This window comes from Aedes albopictus, chromosome 1 (genome assembly GCF_035046485.1).
Source record: "Aedes albopictus strain Foshan chromosome 1, AalbF5, whole genome shotgun sequence".
NCBI classification, from domain to species: Eukaryota; Metazoa; Arthropoda; class Insecta; order Diptera; family Culicidae; genus Aedes; species Aedes albopictus.
Genome location: NC_085136.1, coordinates 305,847,530 through 305,870,039, shown reverse-complemented (window position 1 = coordinate 305,870,039; position 22,510 = coordinate 305,847,530). Strand labels below are relative to the sequence as shown.

The following is a 22,510-nucleotide window of genomic DNA, read 5'->3' as shown; positions in this document are numbered from 1 at the left end:
CGTAGATGGTACGCATCACCTTCCGTTCGAAAACTCCAAGGGCGCGTTGGTCCTCTGCACGTAGAGTCCATGTTTCGTGCCCATATAGGACGACCGGTCTAGTCAGCGTTTTGTAGATAGTTAACTTTGTGTTACGGCGAACTCTATTCGATCGTTGAGTTCTGCGGAGTCCAAAGTAAGCACGATTTCCTGCCACAATGTGCCTCTGAATTTCTCTGCTGGGGTGTCGTTGTCGGCGGACACCATTGAGCCCAAGTACACAAATTCTTTAACCGCCTCGATTTCATCACCGTCGATATAAATTCGGGGTAGCGGGCGCGGTGATTCTTCCCTGGAGCCTGGCAAACATGTACTTTGTCTTCGTCACATTAATGACTAATCCGATTCGCCTGGCTTCACTCTTCAATCGGATGTACGTTTCCGCCATCGTCTCAAATGTACGAGCAATAATACCAATGTCATCAGCGAAACCAAGCAGCTGAACGAAATTCGTGAAAATCGTTCCACTCGTGTTTATCCCCGCTCTCATAATTACACCCTCTAAAACAATGTTGAACAGCAAGCACGAAAGACCATCACCTTGCCGTAACCCTCTGCGAGATTGGAAGGGACTCGAGAGTGTCTCTGATACTCGAACTACGCACATCACTCGATCCATCGTCGCCTTGATCAATCGTATCAGTTTATTCGGGAATCCGTATTCGTGCATAATCTGCCATAGCTGTTCTCGATCGATTGTATCATACGCCGATTTGAAATCGATGAACAAGTGATGTGTGGACACGTTGTATTCGCGGCATTTCTGCAACACCTGGGTCCGTTGTAGCGCGTTCACCCATAAATCCAGCCTGATATTGGCCCACGAACTCTCTTGCAATCGGTGATAGACAGCGGCATAAAATTTGAGAGAGTATCTTGTAGGCAGCACTCAGTAGTGTGATCGCGCAATCCAACTTGTCGCCCTTTTTGTAGATGGGACACACGATACCTTCCATCCACTCCTCCGGTAATACTTCCTCCTCCCAAATCTTGGTAAAGACCCAGTGTAGTGCTCTCACCAGTGCTTCTCCACCGTATTTTAGAAGCTCGCTTGGTAGTTGATCTGCTCCAGCGGCTTTGTTGTTTTTCAACCGGCCAACCTCCTCCTTAATCTCTTGGAGGTCAGGGGCCGCAAGTCTTTCGTCCTGTGCACATATACTCCTAGACCTGTTACAACGCCATCTTCGGTTCTTGCAACGTCGCCATTGAGGTGCTCATCGTAATGCTGCCGCCACCTTTCAACCACCTCACGCTCGCTCGTGAGAATATTCCCGTGATTATCTCGGCACATGTCGGCTTGTGGCACAAAGCCTCTGCGCAAGCGGTTCAGCTTCTCGTAGAACTGTCGTGCGTCCTTAGCGCGGTACAGCTCTTCCATCGCTTCGCGATCTCGTTCTTCATGCTGGCGCTTCTTCATTCGGAAGACTGAGTTCTGTCTGTTCCGCGCCTGTCTGTCACGCGCCTCATTCGCTCTCGTACGGTGTTACAGCATTCTCGCCCATGCTGCATTCTTCTCGTTTTTCAACTGTTCACATTCGCCGTCGTACCAGTCGTTTCTGTGATTCGGAGTCGCAAAGCCTAGTGCTGTAGCCGAGATACTACCTATGGCAGATCGGATGTCCTTCCAGTCATCTTCAAGTGTAGCTGCGCCAAGCTGCTCTTCCGTTGGTAGGGCCACTGCTAACTGCTGCGCGTAGTCTTGAGCCACTTCTACGTTACGCAGTTGCTGCGTTACGCAGCCTTGCACAAATGCAACAGTGAAAGAATGCAGTAAATCCGTTGACCCGTTCCCGAGCCTTTTCGTGACATACAAACACCATTCAAGCCTAACTTTACCAAACTCCGTATCTAACTAAATCCACGAACGGAGGAAATCGAAGAAGAAGTTCGCTGTTTCCACAGAAACTCATACACTGAGCATTTCAGAAACGTGAAAAATCCGGATATTTTTTCACAAATCATCTCCAAAGGTGAGTGATACAAGTAGGGTAAGTGTATCGATTATGGCTATAGTACCAACTATTCGCTATAGGTTATTTTCACCCTTTAACGATGTAAATCAAAGAGAACAATTTTGTGATCAACAGATCACGTTCACAAAGGATGGTTGCACTCATTTAAACTCCACATTTTGCTCAAATTATAGTAGAAATAAATCGTTTTCCTTAAAATTTCAACTGCAACCTTTTTCGCCAAAGTGTGCCAGTTAGGCTAATCCCATAAGGAATGCATGCAAATAGTGCGAAAAGGAACCGAAGCTAAAAAAAATTAACCATAACTGGTACAAGGTTCCTATCATTGGCACACGCTGGAATAAATACTAAAAATAGTTTTGGCTCCGTTTCTATATTTTTCCTGTAAAGTATGGAAACTAAGCTATCTTTTAGCATATTGATGACATTTGTCGGTTTCTCGTTATTTTTGTACGAATTGGGTTCTTTAGGGGTATTCGGATTATTCTATAATCGGATTCTCCACCCAAAAATTAGTCGAAATCCAAAATTTCATAATTGTTGGAGTGCGCATTTAAAGTTTGTATGGGATTTTTTTTTATTTGGGTCAACCTGTCATTTTATCGATTGAACCTAGGATTGAGCTGTCATTCTGTCCACGAAAATTAAAACTGTTTTGTTATTTTAATCATCAAAACAAAGCATTTTGAAACCAATAAAATCACTTTATACTCAGAAAAATGAGCTGAATCGATTAGGCTATAGAAAATAGCAATATTTTATTCACTAAACAACCCAATTGTTTTCCTTAGGTAGTGCCATAATTGGTACAGGCACCCTAGTCCTTTATGGATTTCAGCGCCTCGTGTGAAAATCTCTTCTATGTTTACATAGGTTACATACGGTGTTTGGTAAAGTTAGGCTTGTATTCCATTCCATTTTTATTTATGTATATAGATGTTATTTGCCCATAGCCTCATAGACCGAAGGTGACGGCAGCATATATTTTAGAGCTTAGTTTACCCAAACTCCCCTACAAACTTATTTTTTATTGTTTTTAAATTAAACCAACTTTAACTTGAAACTTCTATGTACATATGATAAGAGTTAATATGGATTACTGCACGAATTTATTCTGGCCTGCTTACTCTCCCTCGGTGTCTGCACCTCTCAAACGTCAAATTTTCTGTGAGAGTAAGCAGACCAGCATAAATTCGTGCAGTGGACCATAGTCCATTTTACGAGCCGATTTTATGAATGAATTTTGACAGGAGGTAGTGTCCAATAACCCGTGAAAATCAATATCATCATCAACATTGTTGTCACTTCGTAAAATGGCTCATTGATGAAGAGTTAATCAGTAATGGCAAAAGCACAGAGAACAGACATCCAAGTCCAGTTCCGAAACTGTGTAAGGAATTTAACGGCCATTTGAAATCGGCAACACAAGTGGCAATAGCGTGGCGCTGCAATCGGTTATTTTCCCATACTAATTTAATTCACCACTTGAAATGTTTCAATTCACCACTGACTGTGGCAATATGGTGTTTGATGGCGTTAGTGTTGTCGTCGTGTATTGGTTTGCAACCTTACTCAAGTAAAGATTCAAATCCTTACACAACTTTCCGAATGAAATTTGTTCTAGCCTGGATGTCTGTTCTCTGTGGCAAAAGGTTATTGTGACCATAACAAATTACAAATGCTCCATAGAAAATCAAAAAGCGCTCCCTAAAGAACGAACATATGTTCCATGAAAATGTGCAATGTTACCCATACATAATTGAAAACGTTCCATACTTTATAGAAAATGTACCGCTGAAACATAAAATTTACTCATTAAAAGTTCAATTTTGTACCAATAAATAATACTGAAATGCTCCATACTAAAACACAAATGTTCCATACTAAAATGCAAATGCTCCATAGAAAATTAAAATTGTACCCATAGTAAATTGAATATTGCTCCATAGAAAAATTAAATTGCACCATAAAAAAATTGAAATTGCACCATAGAAAATAGATAAATGCTCCATAAGTATTATCAAACGCACCATATAAAATAGGATTTGCTCCATAAAAAATTGAAAATTCTCCATAACTTTAAACATCTGCACCACTAAAGTGGTGCTACGTAAAGCAATTCACCACTGCCGAATTTAAATTACGACAATATGCTATCTATGGAGAATTTTCAATTTCTCATGGAGCAATTCATATTTTGTATGGTGCAATTTGATAATACTTATGGAACATTTATTTATTTACTATGGTGCAATTTCAATTTTTTATGGTGCAATTTAATTTTTGCACTTTTAATGAGAACATTCTATGTTTTACCGGTACATTTTCTATAAAGTATGGAACGTTTTCAATTATTTATGGGTTACATTGTACATTTTCATGGAACATATGTTTTTTGTCTATGGAGCGCTTTTTGATTTTCTATGGAGCGTTTCTGTTTGTTTATGGGTGCAATAAATAGGCTGCCATCAGTAATACTTCTGCATTAGCATTAAGGTGAATATATAACGAAGCCACACCTCAAATTTTCAAGAACACAAATCTGAAGAACCGAATATCTGTTTGCCCTGAAAAGTTGATCGATTGGTCAGCACCAGCGGGTTACCAATCGATCAACTTTTCAGTGCAAACAGACTTTCGGTTCTTCAGATTTGTGCTCTTGAAAATTGTAGTCGCACAAGTTCGTAGGTGGTACAGTCCTAGACTGCTGTTATGAGGGTTGCCTCCTTCCCGTCCGAACCAAAGCACAAAGATTTGGGACTAAACTCTGACTCTTAGACAAGACTGACGCAATCCTCCAATGGTCGAGCACTGTCCTGGCCACGTCCTTGCGACTGCTGAGGGATGGGAAAGGATGGTTAGTTTTGGACACCTATGAAAAATGTAGACAACTCTACGATCTCTCAGGCCTAGGTGTCACGGGAATTTGGGTGTTGTTAGTGGAAGGGTAAACTCCAAAGGATACGCTTGGTCAACGATCAGGCACACCATTGTTAGTCTTCTTCGAATCAGTTGTCTGCGCGATTCATCCTGGTTTCCTCGTCGTCTTGATGGCATTTGGTTTAATTACTAGATTTTTCGGTTGATAATCTCAAACCTGCTGAAATAAAATGTTGATTAGCAGTACATTGAAACAAAATTAACTACAAAACACAAAAAAGCATCAAACTTTGATCTTAAAATATTTATAAATACGGTAAATATCAAGATCAAAATTTGATTTGGTAGATCTTACACCGCAACGCACCATTCTAAGGTGATCTACCCACGTTCGTTAATCAGTAATACTTCTGCATCCTATGAAATTTGGAAATTTAGGGTACAATGGGGTTAAATAAAAAAAAAATAAATAAATGTTTAAATGACCAATATAAGTTGACAAATAGCCTGTTTGATTTTGAATGCTGCCTACAAAGTGCTATCTCAGATCATCTTCCGTCGTCTGTCACCTAAAACGAAAGAGTTCGTGTGAAGTTGCCAAGCCGGCTTCATCGATGGCCGGTCGACAACGGACCAGATCTTCACCGTACGACAAATCCTCCAGAAATGCCGTGAATACCAGGTCCCAACGCATCACCTGTTCATCGACTTCAAAACGGCATACGAGAGTATCGACCGCGCAGAAAATCATGGACGAAAACGGCTTCCCTGAGAAGCTGACAAGTCTGATGAAAGCAACGATGGACGGTGTGCAAAACTGCGTAAGGGTTTCGGGTAAACTATCCAGTTCATTCCTGCGGGGCCTGCGACAAGGTGATGGACTCTCATGCCTACTCTTCAACATCGCTTTGGAAGGTGTGATGCGACGAGCTGGGCTCAACAGCCGGAGAACGATCTTCACAAAATCCGGTCAATTCGTGTGCTTTGCGGACGACATAGACATTATCGCCAGTACATTTGGAACGGTGACAGAGCTGTACACCCGTTTGAAACGCGAAGCAGCATAGGTTGGACTGGTGGTGAATGCCTCAAAAACAAAGTACATGCTGGTAGGCTGAACCGTACACGACCAGATCCGTCTAGGTAGTGATGTTACGATAGACGAGGATACCTTCGAGGTGATGGGGGAATTCGTCTACCTCGGATCCTTACTGACGGCTGACAACAACGTGAGTCGTGAAATTCGAAGGCGCATTATCAGTGGAAGTCGGGCCTACTACGGGCTCCAGAAGAAGCTGCAGTCTGATGAGATTCACCCACGCACCAAATACACCATATGCAAAACGCTAATGACGCCAGTGGTCCTCTACGAGCACGATACATGGACCATGCTCGAGGAGGACCTGCAAGCACTCGGAGTTTTCAGGCGACGCTTGCTAATGGCGATCTTTAGCGGTGTGTAGGAGAATGGTGTGTGGCGTAGAAGGATGAACCACGAGCCTGCTGCACTCTACGGCGAACCCATCATTCAGAAGGTGGCGAAAGCCGGAAGGATACGGTGGGCAGGGTATGTTGCAAGAATGCCGGATAACAACCCTGCAAAGTTGGTGTTCGCTACTGATCCGGTTGGTACAAGAAGGCGTGGAGCACAGAGAGCGACGGACGCGGAGCGAGGACGGATCAGGTGGTATTGTGGCGTCTTATCTTAAATGTGATGTTGAGCAAATAATTGTATGGTCAAATATTTTGCATAGGTTAAATAGTGAAATTCTAGCTTATCAAAATCAATTATTATTCAACTTGCTACTTGGTTGATTTGTCAAATGTTTGTATCTTGGGTGCTGGCATGTTCTTTCGGTAAATTTGCTTAGGTGAAAGTTGCTGTTGCACGTTCCCCTACAATCTATAGCAAATTCCAATGCATCTGGAACGGAAAAGCTACCTGCAGACCTTCCTATGTAAAGAAATGTATTGTGTCGATTTCCTTTTCTTTGTCGTTTTCGGGTAGAATAAAAAGCGTATTTTTTTTTGCATCAGCTAATTTTGGCAAATTGTGACCTTTACAACATCACGTAAATGCTTTTCGCTAAGTTCACTTCAATTCCAATTGTTGCTTTTGATCTTCTTCTTCTTCTTCTTATTTCTGGCGAGCCGACACCGTTCGGCATCAGCTCTAGTTTAACGTCCGCCTATTTCTGGTACTAAGCCTAAACACGGACGGTCAGGGAGACATCCACACACACCTGACACCCTACATATCGAACCCATCAACACATGGGCCGGGACCTACGGCTTTACTTCCTATCCGAGGGAAGGCGTGATCAGATATTTTTGTCTCAGAAATACCGACGGCGTCGACTAGGATTGAACCTAGACCGACTGGGGTGAGAGGCTTGCTTTTGATCAGATTTTGAATGCTATTAAAAATATTGCTTAGAATATGTACATCAACATGTGTCATTCCACTACCACCACCGTTTTGGTACCAATCATCCCGTCGATATTGAGGAAGACCGGTGTGCTACACCACCAGCTCAGCAGGTCAAAATCCATCGAACCCGAAAAAAGTACAGAATCGAAAGACAATAAAACCTATAGGGAACATGTGTTTCCCGACGACGACGACGACGAGCTGCAGGATATCTGCGTTTGCTTGCAATGATCCTTTTGGCTGCACGTTCTTCTTCGGTTCTCTTCCTCCCACGTATCCTCGTCAATAGAGGAAAAAAAAGTTTTTTCCCATTTTCCTTCGAGCAGAAGCAGGTCAAAATGCCTCCGTAGTCGAGTGTGTGCAGCCGGTCGGTGTGGTTGAAGACTTCTGAAAGAGCGTTTAGCTCTCGATGGAAGAAGGAACATTACCTCTCAGTCGGTGATCTCGATCGAGTTAGATAAGTGCAGCACCAACATGAAGACCAAACGCGGTGAATTCCCGAAAAAGATTAACAAATCGCTCAAGCGAATGGCCAAGTTGAATCTGTTGACGGTGTTGAACGAGAATGTCGCGAAACCCATTCAGAACTTTATACGTAACGAAGTTATCGATCACCAGAGGAATAAGATCAAACAGGAGTATCATTACTGTTCGAACTATACCGTTGCGGGGGATGCGAAGTCGAAAGGAAGAAGCAAAGCCAAGAAGACGATCAGATGCATAGAGTTTTCGTGCAAGGAGTTCAGTCCCGATAAACCAACGTTACGCGATCAGTTGAAAGAGTTTACCGTGAAATACAATCCTTCGGAGGAACTGGTGGGAGATTTGCTGTCGATCATGAAGGAAAACGGTGTTAGTATATCGAAGAACACAGAGGAATACTTGCAGCAGAAGCACAACTTCAAGATCGTTCCCATGTCCGTTGGGCGATACTTGAACTTCGGAGTGAAGCAATCGGTCGTGAGTTATCTACAGAAGTTCGTGGATGAATCGAATCACTGGTTCATGCAGATGCTCTTCATGGATCTTGCATTTTACGTCGTGAAATCGGAGAAGGTGGCAGGTATTCAGCTTCCGCAGTATATGATCATCATGGGGAAGCTCTCGGTGCAACTGGACGAACCCTTTGTAATAGGCATCTACCAGGGGACATTTCCAAATCCAACAATCGCAAACGAAATTCTTCAACCACTAGTAGATGAACTCAAGAGTTTGGAGAACCATAGATTTGACGTTGATGGAAGAATGTATTGCATCAATATCCGAGCTGTGCTGTGTGATCCGATTGCCAACAGCTTAGTCACTTGCACGTCACTGCCTAATTCACAATTCGGTTGTAGCAAGTGCAATCAACGAGGTCAACTGCAGTTCAACGCAGGAATCACCAGTTTTCCACCCACGGCCAACCTAGCGTCCATGCGAAGCGACGACGACTTCATCTACTGCTTGCAGAACGGGCACCACGTGGGTGTTCCAATACTTCGGGAGCTCAATCTGGAACTTAAATCCCAATTCGTCCTCGACTACAAATACGTCGTTTGCGAAGGTGTGATGAAACGACTCATGAACCTCTGGCTCACCGGTAAGCTCGACTACCGGTTGAACAAAGAAGCGGTTCGGCGGATCAGTGCCGACCTTGCAGTAATGGCCCATTGCTGCCCCAAGGAGTTCCGTCAGAAACCGAAAAGCCTGGACAATCTACCCGACTGGGATGCGTACGACTGGAGGCAGTTCCTGCTCTACTACTCTCCGATCGTCCTCAAGAACTATCTACCGCAAAAGTACTACATCCACTTCCTGTACCTCCATCTGGCGATGCGAATTCTGATCAGCACAGAACTCTACGTAGAATGCAGCACCTACGTTGCCGGACAGCTGCTCAACACTTTCGTAGCGGACTATTCCATCCTCTACGGATCGCACCTGATCGACTACAACGTACACAATCTTCTCCACTTCGAAGAAGTCAACATGAAGGCCGGACCGATGTGTCGCCTAAATGGCTACCGGTACGATCGCCATATGGACGCCATTTTGAAAGCAATCCAGTCAAGTTCCACGATCACCTTGGAGGAAATCGGCTCGCTAGTAGAAGAGAACACCTCCGCGATCGTGGAGAACCGCTTGAACGAATACCGACATCGGTATCCACGGCTAGAACAGTCAGACTCAGAAGAGCCCGTTCTGCTTATGAACGCCAACATTACGCTGACGACCAAAGATCCGGATAACTATGTAATCACCAAGGAAGGCGTTGTAGTGATCGAAGCGATCTGCGTGGACGAAAGCGGCAGTTCGGAGATTATAATTATGGGACGGCAGTTCAACGAGGTCACGGTGCTGTACCAAGCTCCAGTTACGGAGCAGAAGCTGCTGCTGGTGGCGGACCTGTCGCCGGTGTACGCGTTCAAGGCCAGTGAAGTGCAGCTGAAGGCGGTGAAGTTCGACACCACCAGGGGTGTTTGCGTGTTGCCACTGATTGTATAACGGATAAGGAGGGAGAGTGAAAGACTGAACTATTACTAATGTGATATAATTGTACAATATTTTAATAATAATTTAAAGTTGTAAATACATTGAATGATTGTTTGCCTGCCAGAATTTCGCAAAACTTACCTATCTGAACACCTGAATGGCTACAGCAGAGTAGCTTCACAGCGGAATCGGATATATCGAAAATATTTTGTATCTTGTTGGTCTTGTACAATATTCCTCCACATCCCCGAGTCATTCATCGACCTCTTTTGTTGTGGACAATAGACTGCTCCTCTTAAAATTTCTTATGAAATCCTTGATCATCGTTTGCGGATAAATTGGCGATCTCGTTTTATTTTGCTTTCTTTTCTTTAGTATCATTTTATCATACCTAGTCCTAATTTCATTTATTTTCATCACAAAAGAAAGGTTTCAGAGCTGCTGAAGTCAACGGCTTTAACGGATTTAAATTACTATATATTTGTTTAGAGCAATCTTTTTCCTCGTCAGAGGCATGCGACTGAGGTTCAGATATAGGCATTTGACTTTTAAAACACTTCACATATGTAGGCTATAATTTTTTTAACAGGCGTTGGATCTCTTTGCGGTCTTCGACAAAGTTTTATGGCATAAAGCCACCCACAAGAATGCCAAAGGATTTAATTATTGCACGCTTACAGCACCACCTAGTAATAAAAGTCGAAAATAAAGATTTTCTTCGTACATCAAGTTTTCTCATACAAACTTCAAGCTCGTTGAGCGCAAACTAGACTTAATGACTTCACTCAAATTTCGAACGTAGCTTCCTCCTCTTCTTGGCGTAACGTCCTCACTGGGACAAAGCCTGCTTCTCAGCTTAGTGTTCTATGAGCACTTCCACAGTTATTAACTGAGAGCTTCCTCTGCCAATGACCATTTTGCATGTGTATATCGTGTGGCAGGCACGAAGATACTCTATGCCCAAGGAAGTCAAGGAAATTTCCTTTACGAAAAGATCCTGGACCGACCGGGAATCGAACCCGTCACCCTCAGCATGGTCATGCTGAATACCCGTGCGTTTACCGCCTCGGCTATATGGGCCCGTATGGACGTAGCTTCTGGGAGCTTAAAACAACAGATTCAGCAGGTAAGACTTGGCAGTACCTAAACTGTTAGCACAGACAAACAGACGTAACACTCTAATCATTCTCATCGTACATCGATTAAACGACCAATTTTAAAATGTGATAGTTGGCCGACGGGCCACCCGTGGCGCTTCCATCGGTTTTGTTCGAGTTTGACGTTTGCGCACTACCGCCACCTAGTTCATGGTTGGCCAAACTCAGTCTTTTTAGTATTGGGCGAAAAAGTAATCGTGACCTAGATCGTGACTATTTTTCGAATCGGAAAGTGTTCGAAGTGTTACGTCTGTTTGTCTGTGCTGTTAGCATGACTGGTATATTTTTATCGATTTCAGAGGCCCCCAGTTTTAGGGGTAATCCAAATGATCTCTGAGGAATTCAAAGGGTTTCAGGGGCGCTTCAGTATGTTTCTCGAAGTTAAAATGGGCTTTTCAGGGGTCGTTGAAGGGGCTTCTAGAGCGTGCAAGACGTTTTCAAGGAAGTTTCAAGAGTGTGCCAGGAATTTTCAAGGGGTTTCATGCATGTTTCAGGAGATTTCAAGAACGTTCCAGGGGTTTTCAAAGGGTATCAAGGGCGTTTCACGGGGCTGAAAGAGGTTTCAGGGGCGTTCCAATGGTTTTCAAGAGGATTTTAGGGGCGTTTCAGGGGCTTCAAGAGGGAGTCCGTCCGGCCATTTGGCCGAATGCCGTTTGGTCGAATGTCGTTTGACCGAATCGTCATCAACAGAATTCAGAAGATTTCGACATCCTGACTCCCAACATGATTATCAGAAATATTTCCTTGTTTTAATCATAGGCTAGTCTGTCTAGTTTTGATAGGGATTAGTTGGCGTTGAATCTGCCTATATTTTATCATAGATTTTTCCTTCTTTGAATCATACTGACCTTACCGATCAGGCTAAGGCCGGGGTGGCCTCTGCTGTACATAGTAGCTGTCTCCATTCTACTCGGTCCATGGCTGTTTGTCTCCAGTTCCGCACTCTGCGTAGGGTCCGCAGATCGTCCTCCACTTGGTCGACCCACCTAGCTCGCTGCGCACCACGTCTTCTTGTACCGGTCGGATGACTCTCGAGAACCATTTTAGTCGGGTTGCTATCCGACATCCTGATGACGTGACCCGCCCACCGTAGCCTCCCGATTTTCGCGGTATGGACGATGGTTGCTTCTCTCAGCAGCTGATGCAGCTCGTGGTTCATTCGCCTTCTCCAAGTCCCGTCGTTCCATCTGTGAATTTCTCTGCTGGTGTCGTTGTCGGCGGTCATCAGTGAGCCCAAGTACACGAATTCTTCAACCTCGATTTCATCACCGTCGATATAAATTCGGGGTGGCGGGCGCGGTGATTCCTCCCTGGAGCCCTTTGCCATCATATACTTTGTCTTCGACACATTAATGACTAATCCGATTCGCCTGACTTCACTCTTTAGTCGGATGTACGTTTCCGCCATCGTCTCAAATTTTCGAGCAATAATATCAATATCATCAGCAAAACCACAGAGAACAGACGTCCAAGCTCATGTCGTGCAGTTGTGTAAAGCATTGCAACGGTTGTTTTGAAATAACTGGGAATGTGGCCATTACGCGGCGCTGTCAAATTTCGAATCGGGGTACAAATTTGCCGCTGTTTCACCTTTTGGCGCTAGTGTCACCAAGTGTGCACCCTAGTATAGTTCCACCTAAAGAGTGTGTTGGTTTTATTTGGAAAACAATAATTGAATTCTTGTTCAACTTGTTTCTTATTAAAAATAATGAAATTAATTATCAAGGAGTTGCTCAAATTTTGTTGCTGGGTTAGTGAAATAATCATAAACATCTTGTTATTTACGCAAATACAGCTCAGAATCTGAGTAGGAAAATTTAAAGGTGCGCTAGTGAAATATTTCTTCAGAAAGCGCCATCGTGTTGTCGAAACAAGTTTTTGAGTGGGAAAGTCACCGTCGATGTCGCTACTGAGCTTGTTTTTTCTTTACACAAGATTTTCAAGCAATTTGGTTCGAGCATGTTCGTCTGTTCTCTGTGGCAAAACCAAGCAGCTGAACGGACATCGTGAAAATCGTTCCACTCGTGTTTATCCCCGCTCTCCTAATTACACCCTCTAAAGCAATGTTGAACAGCAAGCACGAAAGACCATCACCTTGCCGTAACCCTCTGCGAGTTTCGAAGGGACTCGAGAGTGTCCCTGATACTCGAACCACCGACGAACCGACGTGACAGCTAGAACAAACAAATTCAAATTTGTTGTCCGCGACGCCATGATGAAAAATAGCCGAACACTATCGCCACCTCTATAACGGCCCGCGTTGGTATGCTCAGGGATGAGAAATGTACTGGAAAAAACGGTTACCGGCTGTACATTTGACATTTTTCCACACGAACATCATAGGCCCAGCCAAACTCAAACTGTTCGAAAAATAAATGTCATAACATTTTTTTTCCTGCAGCCTTCTTCCTCGAAACGGTTTCCAATCGGGAGAGCGCCAGTACTCGAGCACAACGACGACAGAAATTTCTGTCTCTCCCGTTTTCGCATTTTTCTGCGTTTCAAACCGCTTCTAGACAAACTTCTTTACATGCATCACAAAGCTAGGAGTGTGCTCTAGCTATTTGTGCAAATCGATTTGAATTATTTATTAAAACAAGTGAGTTATTAGCAGTTGAAAATATTTGACATTTTTCGCAATCACCCGCCTCAGCATGACTGCTCATAAATATTTTCGTGGGGAAGCGAAAACCATCAAGCGCCTGCTTGACTGCCGTCGGCGCGGCGTCTGATGGTATTAGTGCTGCCGTTGTTTTGTTTTTATTTTACTTCCAGTATCGATGAACGGAAAAGAGAAAAAAGTATTTTTGCCATCCCTGGGTATGCTAGCTTGATATCAAACCCCCGTGTGTTAACATAGGAAGAGGTTCGCGTCTACGCTGATTTGACAGAAGGGTTCGCTCGCTTTGCTGGTCGACCGTTAAATTGAGGGGGGACAGTTTTGAAACACCACTGTCACGTCGGTTCGTCGGTGCTCGAACTACGCACATCCTCGATCCATCGTCGCCTTGATCAATCGTATCAGTTTATCCGGGAATCCGTATTTGTGCATAATCTGCCATAGCTGTTCTCGATCGATTGTATCATACGCCGATTTGAAATCGATGAACAAGTGATGTGTGGGTACGTTGTATTCGCGGCATTTCTGCAACACCTGGCGGATGGCGAACATCTGGTCTGTTGTAGCGCGTTCACCCATAAATCCAGCCTGATATTGCCCCACGAACTCTCTTGCAATCGGTGATAGACGGCGGCATAAAATTTGAGAGAGTATCTTGTAGGCAGCGCTCAGTAGTGTGATCGCGCGGTAGCTCCCGCAATACAACTTGTCGCCCTTTTTGTAGATGGGACACACGATACCTTCCGTCCATTCCTCCGGTAATACTTCCTCCTCCCAAATCTTGGTAATGACCCAGTGTAGTGCTCTCACCAGTGCTTCTCCACCGTATTTTAGAAGCTCGCTTGGTAGTTGATCTGCCTCAGCGGCTTTGTTGTTTTTCAACCGGCTAACCTACTCCTCAATCTCTTGGAGGTCAGGGGCCGAAAGTCTTTGGTCCTGTGCACATACTCCTAGATCTGTGCACATACTCCTAGATTTGTTACCACGCCACCTTCGGTACTTGCAACGTCGCCACTGAGGTGCTCATCGTAATGCTGCCGCCACCTCTCGACCACCTCACGCTCGCTCGTGAGAATATTCCCGTGATTATCTCGGCACATGTCGGCTTGTGGCACAAAGCCTCTGTGCGAGCGGTTCAGCTTCTCGTAGAACTTTCGTGTGTCCTTAGCGCGGTACAGCTCTTCCATCGCTTCGCGATCTCGTTCTTCCTGCTGGCGCTTCTTCATCCGGAAGACTGAGTTCTGCCTGTTCCGCGCCTGTTTATAACGTGCCTCATTCGCTCTCGTACGGTGTTGCAGCATTCTTCTCGTTTTTCAACTGTTCACATTCGCCGTCGTACCAGTCGTTTCTGTGATTCGAAGTAGCGAAGCCTAGTGCTGTAGCCATAGTACCTATGGCGGATCGGATGTCCCTCCAGCCATCTTCAAGTGTAGCTGCGCCCAATGATGCAAATGATCACCTCACTAGTGCTCATCACAACTCATCAACTGTTTATTTATCGCGTGCGATTGAACTGTGCACTGATCAGCGATTACCAGCAGCCAGGGTGCAAAATGTTCATAGACATTGACTGAAAACAGCACGAATTTGAATGATTCTGCACTGAATATTCAAAACAAACAAATTCATTTTCGCTCTCCCTCTTCACACAGTCAGTCAATTCGTAGTCATTGAATATGAAGCCGATCGAGAAACATCTCCATAACTACCTACGTTTATGGCTACGATTCCTTCCACTCTCTAAAATAAAAGCTCTCATTTTTGAGTAACGCCCATGCCGCACAGGGACTGTGTTGGAAACACACATTTTTTTAAATTGCTCGTACGCTCACATTTTTGCAAAATATCAATATTGTTCGGTATTTGAAGGTGGTTTATAAACCCAGTGAGGTTGCCATGTCGAAATTATTGCAAAATACATGCTCATGTGAGCGTACGAGCAATTTTAAAAAAATGTGTGTTTCCAACACAGTCATGTGCGGCATGGATGTTTACTAAAAATGTGCAGGCCGAACACATTTTTGAGCGTAGCCGTTTTTGCGTGCAAAAACACTCCACAACAATCAAATGGTAAAAGATCTGTGTAAAGCATCGTTAAATATAATCGAAACGTTAATATTTTATCAGCAATTTAACACTTTGTAAGATGTTTACAAATATTCATTGGCTTTCATTCAGTTGACAAACGAGTATCGAGCAGGTGAATATGAATATGCAGGCAAGTGAATGAAAATTGCCGCACGGTGAACTTCAGCTCGTCTGCTCGAAAATTTTGCGCCCTGCCAGCAGCAAAGAGGTGGCAAAACGAACATGATGTAAATCACAAACGATTTTGCACACATCTGACTGTGCCGTCACACGCTCGCCCGAACAGCCGAACCATACCGAATAGGTTGGTTTGCGAAGCTACGGCACGAACGCTCGACACGCACACAGAAGCAACATTCGCATGTACCGATACCATACTAATAAAGCTTCCAGCCAACGATGCTTCGCGATAAGCTGTCGAAAAGCATCGAAAGCGATGAAAAGAGATGCTTGGAGAACGCAACGGCTCAACGGCGAAAAGGAAGAGTCAACTATGCTGATCAGTGTTGAGTCCGTTCGTGTGCTACTCGTATGGGAGGTTGATTGAATAAAGCGAGGATGGGTGAAAACGTATTCGTTGTCGAAAGCAAATCGCATCATTTCGCGAATGTTTTCATCAAATAGCAAGCTTGGCTGCGCCAAGCTGCTCTTCCGTTGTTAGGGCCACTGCTAACTGCTGCGCGTAGTCTTGAGCCACTTCTACGTTACGCAGCTGCTCGATGTTGAGTCGCGGCGTTCGACTTCGACGCGTGGTGATAACTGTCGAAAGTTTTGAGCGCATGCATACAGCGACTAAATAGTGATCCGAATCTATATTCGCACTGCGGTATGTGCGGACGCTGGTTATATCTGAGAAGAATTTACCGTCGATTAGAACGTGGTCGATTTGGTTTTCTGTTTGATGGTCGGGTGATCTCCAGGTGGCTTTGTGGATATCTTTGCGGGGGAAGAAGGTGCTTCGGACTACCATACCACGAGAGGCTGCAAAGTTTACGCATCGCTGGCCGTTATCATTCGATACGGCGTGCAGGCTGTTTCGCCCGATTACCGGTCGGTACATTTCCTCCCTTCCTACCTGCGGGTTCATGTCGCCGACAACGATTTTCACGTCACGCGGCGAGCAACCATCGTATGTTTGCACTAGCTGCGCGTAAAACGCTTCTTTCTCGTCATCAGGTCTCCCTTCGTGTGGGCAGTGGACGTTTATGATGCTGTAGTTGAAAAAACGGCCCTTAACTCTCAACATGCACATTAGGGTGGCCCTCACTTATATGAAAAACAAAAAATTCGAAAAATACCAAGTCTTACCTCCTAAATCAGTTGTTTTGGACTCCCAGAAGCTACCTTCAAAATTTGAGCAAAATCGGTTGAGCCTAAGGGGGCGCTCAAAACGCTTGAAGTTTGTATGGGAAAACTTGGCCAAGTGTATGCAGAAATTTTAAGTTTTCGAATTTTGCCGCTAGGTGGCGCTGTAAGTATTCAATAATCAAACCCTTTGGTATTATTGTAGATGATTATATGCCAGAGAACTTTGTCGAAGACCGCGAAGTGATCCGACGGCTGTGAAAAAAGTTATACCCTAGGCAAAGTGAGGTAAAGTATTGAGATTTCATTATTGATATTATTCCTTTACATGTATTAGAAAAATAACAATAAAGTTTATCCTCACTTTTCCTAGGGTATAACTTTTTTCGCAGACGTTGGATCACTTTGCGGTCTTCGACAAAGTTGTTTGGCATATAGTCACCTACAATAATACCGAAGGGTTTGATTATTGAACGCTTACAGCGTCACCTAGCGGCAAAATTCGAAAATTTAAGATTTCTGCATACATTTGGCCAAGTTTCCCCATACAAACTTCAAGCGTTTTGAGCGCCCCCTTAGGCTTAATTGATTTTGCTCAAATTTTGAACGTAGCTTCTGGGAGTCCAAACGAACTGTTTTAGGAGGTAAGACTTGGCATTTTTCGAAATTTTTGTTTTTCATATAACTGTGGGCCACCTTAATGCACATCCTTGCGTTGATCGGCTGCCACCCGATCACACGTTGTCGCATCTTGCCCAACACTATAAATCCTGTTCCCAGTTCATTGGTGGTGCCACAGCTTTGGTAGAAGGTAGCCGTTCGATGCCCGCTTTTCCACACTTTCTGTCCAGTCCAACAAAGTTCCTGCAACGCCACGATGTCAAAGTTGCGGGGATGTGGTTCGTCGTAAATCATCCTGTCACATCCTGCGAAACCTAGTGACTTGCAATTCCATGTTCCAAGTTTCCAATCGTAGTCCTTATTTCGTCGCGTGGGTATTTGCCGATTGTATCGAGTCGTATTTTCACCTATATTATTCGCAATAGGAATTTTAAAGCGTGGCTTATTGGGCCAGTTCTGTTTAACGTCCCAACCAACACTAGGACGACTACGCTGATGGGGCTAGCACCTTGGATCTAGCTGGGCGTGGTGCAGCATTTCTTACTCAGCCGCTGGATGCCAGAACAGACGCTGTTTGAGCCGCACCTCCTTGGTGAACAGACGATCGGTGAACAGACTCCAGTTAGTCATGGAAGACATAATGTAGACATTTTCAAAAAAAAATCCTCGGACGGGTTTCCAGTATGCTCTACTGGAGAAAATGTGGAAGGAAATCGTGATGAAAATTCTAGGTTAATCCTAACACCACGCTGATTTGTGTAGAACAGGGAACCTTTTTTCAAAACACAATAGCGTGACTGCTGAAGAGTTAACCTTAGTAGGATGTTGGGGACAATACGACCCAGAAAGGCTCGTTGAACGTACACTTCGCTATCGTGATGCGCCTACCATAACATTTTAGGAGGGTTGCTTTTATAATATGATATTACCAGATATTGTTTTTCGGCTGTGTAGTCTTGAATGAAAGCGTTGATTCTACATAATCTTGGCGACGTTTCGGTCCTTGGATCGGACCTTCTTCAGCCTGAAAATCGAGCCCTGAAGAAGGTCTGGCCTAGTACGTATAAATTGTCCAAGAGTGCTCTCCCACCCACCCCAACCGAAAAGGAGGTAACGACTTTGATTGCGAGATATAGGTATGAAACATTTGCTAGAAGTAAAATAGTAGAGAATTCATTTAAAAATTTCGTGATGGGTCTTGGTGAGGTGTGAAATTTATTTTAAAAATATGGGGAAGGGAAGGTTGCTTCACTTTGTCTACGTCAAAATTTAAGACATTTCTTAAATTGACTTAATTTGATCATAATTGCAGGATTTCCACGTTAAGAAATAATTATAAGGTAGTAGACTCTCTGTATGCACATATTTTCTCTCAACATGACTTATTTGTTTCTGCAGTAATTCTCGAGGTAATTCTGCAGATGCAAGATCGAAACGTGCTGATCTCACCTGTACGGTAGAACAATAAAAGCTTCAAAAATAGAAGAAAAAAATCTTCGCATTTTCTTTGCTATCGATCAACCGAAAGAATCTTTACCTATAGAACTGATTTCCAAACATCCCTGAGCTGAGCATTGATAGTTTGCGCACCGGTTCCAAACGTGTGGGTGTTTTCTCATTCTCTCATCCTTCGGTGCTCCGTCTGTTGTCGGCACACCTATCCATTCATGATGCATCCTGATTAAAGGCCAACAAAACAGAATCCTTAACAATAAATTATACTTTCCGTTTCTTCTCCTCTCTCTCACCTTCTTTGCAGTCCTACGACGCACTGGTCGCCACCCTGAACGCCGAATCGGCCGTAATGCAGAGCAAGATTACCGAAGCGGACAAGTCGATCAAATGGCTGGAATCGCAGTGGCAGGAGCTGCAGCTGGAGTTCGAACGTTCCGAACTGCTACTGGAAAAAGCCAACGAGGAAATCGCCAATCTGGCAGCGCTCGATGGATCCACCGGGAAGACGGCACGTGTTTCGTTGAAGGAAACATTGGCACAGCAAATTTTCGAACAGGAAACCGTTGGGAAGCGATTGGCCGAGGAAAGGGCGACACTGCAGGGGAGCAAAGTGGAACGCCAGAGGCAGCAGGAGATGTGGGGTGATTTGAAGCGGCTGTTCGAGGTGAAGATTAGATGTTTCCACGAGAATAAGCAACGAGGGCCTGGGGGGACGCTCAGCGTCAGTCGTGGCGGAGCGGAGACTTTCACTTTGCAATGAGTTGGGTAAAATGTGGTAAAATTCTTTTTCGTTAACCTTTTTCCTTTTGGCAACATATGGGAGAACAATTCAGATAAGTCAGGGCTTTGACTTATTGATTTCACATTATAATTAAAAGTTTTACGGTTTTGTTTGCAGGAATAATCGAGTTTGAGTACATCAAATACCAACAAAAGAGTTGTAGCCAGACGCATGACATTCTAATAGGAAATATTCACACAAAGAACACAGAAAAAGATTAAGATTTAGAACGTCTTATAATTGTATGCTTTCATCACATAAAAATAATAAAGTTAAACAAAATTACCTCGACTCATTTCACGTCCGGTTGTCGTCCCTGTGGAGTCGCATCCTCCTTCATGCCCAGGTTCGGATACAACTTGGCCACCTGGCCGTGTGGTGTGCACAGTCGCCCGCTAAAGTCTATCCGCTTCTGACTCTGCGTTCGTTCCGCCGTGGCCAATATGTCGAACAGTGACTTGGTCCCACTTCCAAGAAGCTTTTTGCCGCTTCGACTGGAACCGGCGAGGAGCGCCGCCACCGAACTGTCCACCACTGCCGCCGTCATGGTGTGCGGCGGGGACATTGGCGAATCCGTTGTGGCCCGAATGACGGAAGCTCGATGCGCTTCGGCTGCTGCCGCAGCTGCGTCGTCCTTGTCAGAGATTTCGATCGGGGCCCGACTGCGGCAGTCCCGGATGCACTTTAGGACCGCTTTGTGGCCCGGGGATGTTCCACTATTACTGACGTAGAGTTCGAGCTCGGCCCAAAGCAGTCGGTACTGTTCTTCGCGTTTGTTGCCTTTTAGGCGATGTCCCATGTTTGGTAGGGCCAGGGACTCCTGGCGCCCTTCTAGGGTGGCCAGTTGAAAGATCGTTTTCTGACACTGGAGGACGTCCTCTTCGGTGAGTTCTGGCTTGTGCGTTAGCACTAGAATCGGTTCTACAAACTGCCGCACGTTGTAGAGAATGGTGGTACCGAGGGTCAGAGGCCAGTACCGAGAATTTTTGCCTAATTTCGCTCGCATCTTCATCAAATTCTCATCCATCGTACGCTCTGGAATAGGCTTTAGCGGAACGATCCGGTGCATCTGCATCAGTTGACCGAAGTCGTTGATCCGATAATCGGTGACCCGGCCTCCTCCACCTTCGGAGATGGAAGGCGGTTCCTCCAGGCAACTTCGGGCCGTGTTCAACGAATGGATGAAGATTTCTCCACCGTGGGCCGACAAAAGATGGCTGGTAATCTTGCCACCGGACTTTTTCGGCATCTCCAATAGTACGGACCGGCCATTGAGGAGGAAGTTGATCAAACACGAGCTGGGTCGGGAGGTTACATCCACCTAAAATCGAAAGTAGAACAAAATGCTTTAGAAGTTTGTCTTGAATTCTTTGATTCTTTTTTCTTTGAAGTGGTCTCGTAGGTAAGTACCTCTTTAGATTGTTTTTTTTTTCTAAATTTACCTACAAGTAAAAGTAAACAAAGGTAGGTACTTACGGGTGTAACACGGCACTGCGCCAGGCACGGCTGCATTTCCGATGATCCACAACTTCTCGGCGTGCACCACTTCAGTGTCACTGTTTCATAATCCGACCCGTCCTTGATACTGTGCGGCAGTACCAACTCCGTACCCAAAAACACCGAATGTGCCTTACTTCCGTGGAATATCTCCACGTCGTAGTTTGCGCTAGAACTGGCGTTCTGTTCTTCCTTCATCGGAATGCCCGTCACCGTCGTGCTTGCCAGATCAAAGTGTGGCAAAATCAGATGCGTCAGCTTGTTGGAGATCCTGTTTGCCTTGTTGGAATGAATTTCCGACTTCAGAATCGGTGAAATGTCGATCAAGCTTCGATTGTTGACCATCGATTCCATGTTGGCCGGGTAGAGATTGATGATTACCAGGTGACACCGGTCAATGTTTAGGTAGTCCTTGTGATTCGCTGAAAAATACAAAACAAATCAATTAGGCACCTGAACAGATTTAATCCCACATTATCACTTACCCGAAATCGTATTCTGCTGTACCAGCACGGTCCGAAAAATGTCCTCCAAGCTCTTCATGCTGGCATCGTCACGCGCCGATGTGATGCAAATAACCCGCCCCAAATTGTACACTGCGTGCTCCTTCCCGGCCAGTTGTTCCTTCTGGAAATCCGTAGGCTCGGCCAGCGCTTCGATGGCCGCCCTCAGCCCGTGAATAACAGAATAATCATTCGCCTGTGTCTGCCTCGGCGGAACCCCAACCATCGACATGGCATTCATGACGTGGGTCAAACTCTGCGTGCTAACGTTCCAGGTGTTCACAATATGCGCCGCCGTGTCGCTGACCACGAACCGAATCAATTTCCCCGACGGGAACAGGTCCCACGCAATCCGGCAGTACTCGACCGATGCCTCCACCGCACATGTCCACAGGCTTTTACTGATGGGGGGAATCGGCGCTTTGCTCTTGATGAAATCGCAATCGATAGGCGATTCGCACGAGATGCCAAAGTACGGCGTATGGTCCAACACGAACACCGTTTTGTGGTTGAATTCATTCATTTCGTCTGAAATCAATTGAAAGACTGATGAGGCGCTAACTTAAATTTTTCTTAAATACTGGTAAATGTACCAAAATTATGTACCTACCGGTAGAAATCAAGAAAAAACTTACCCGAAATTTATGAGCAAATTTCAAACTGTTGTTGTTTATACCTAATCGGG

The 22,510-nt window shown here is 44.8% G+C and overlaps 2 protein-coding genes across 3 annotated transcripts in view; one reads left to right on the top strand and one right to left on the bottom strand.

Annotated features, from left to right (window-relative positions):
* The window catches only part of LOC115269309 (intraflagellar transport protein 81 homolog), a 26,079-nt gene extending 6,000 nt beyond the window's left edge, over positions 1–20,079 (top strand). Inside the window, exons 3-4 of one of the 2 annotated variants that reach the window (XM_062847081.1) lie at positions 19,349–19,819; positions 19,943–20,079. In XM_062847081.1, coding sequence (XP_062703065.1) covers positions 19,349–19,804 — 456 coding nt within the window. In that variant the 3' untranslated portion in view covers positions 19,805–19,819; positions 19,943–20,079. Of the gene's footprint in view, positions 1–19,348; positions 19,909–19,942 lie in introns of those variants that run through there. The other variant, XM_029877892.2, reaches the window with a different exon arrangement.
* LOC109622592 (protein asunder) lies at positions 20,043–22,510 on the bottom strand. Its single transcript, XM_020076989.3, has 4 exons — positions 22,461–22,510; positions 21,808–22,353; positions 21,302–21,744; positions 20,043–21,146 (listed from the first exon to the last, which is right to left on the bottom strand). Exons 2-4 carry the CDS (start codon positions 22,346–22,348, stop codon positions 20,118–20,120), a joined length of 2,013 nt encoding a protein of 670 aa, XP_019932548.3. The 5' UTR covers positions 22,349–22,353; positions 22,461–22,510; the 3' UTR covers positions 20,043–20,117.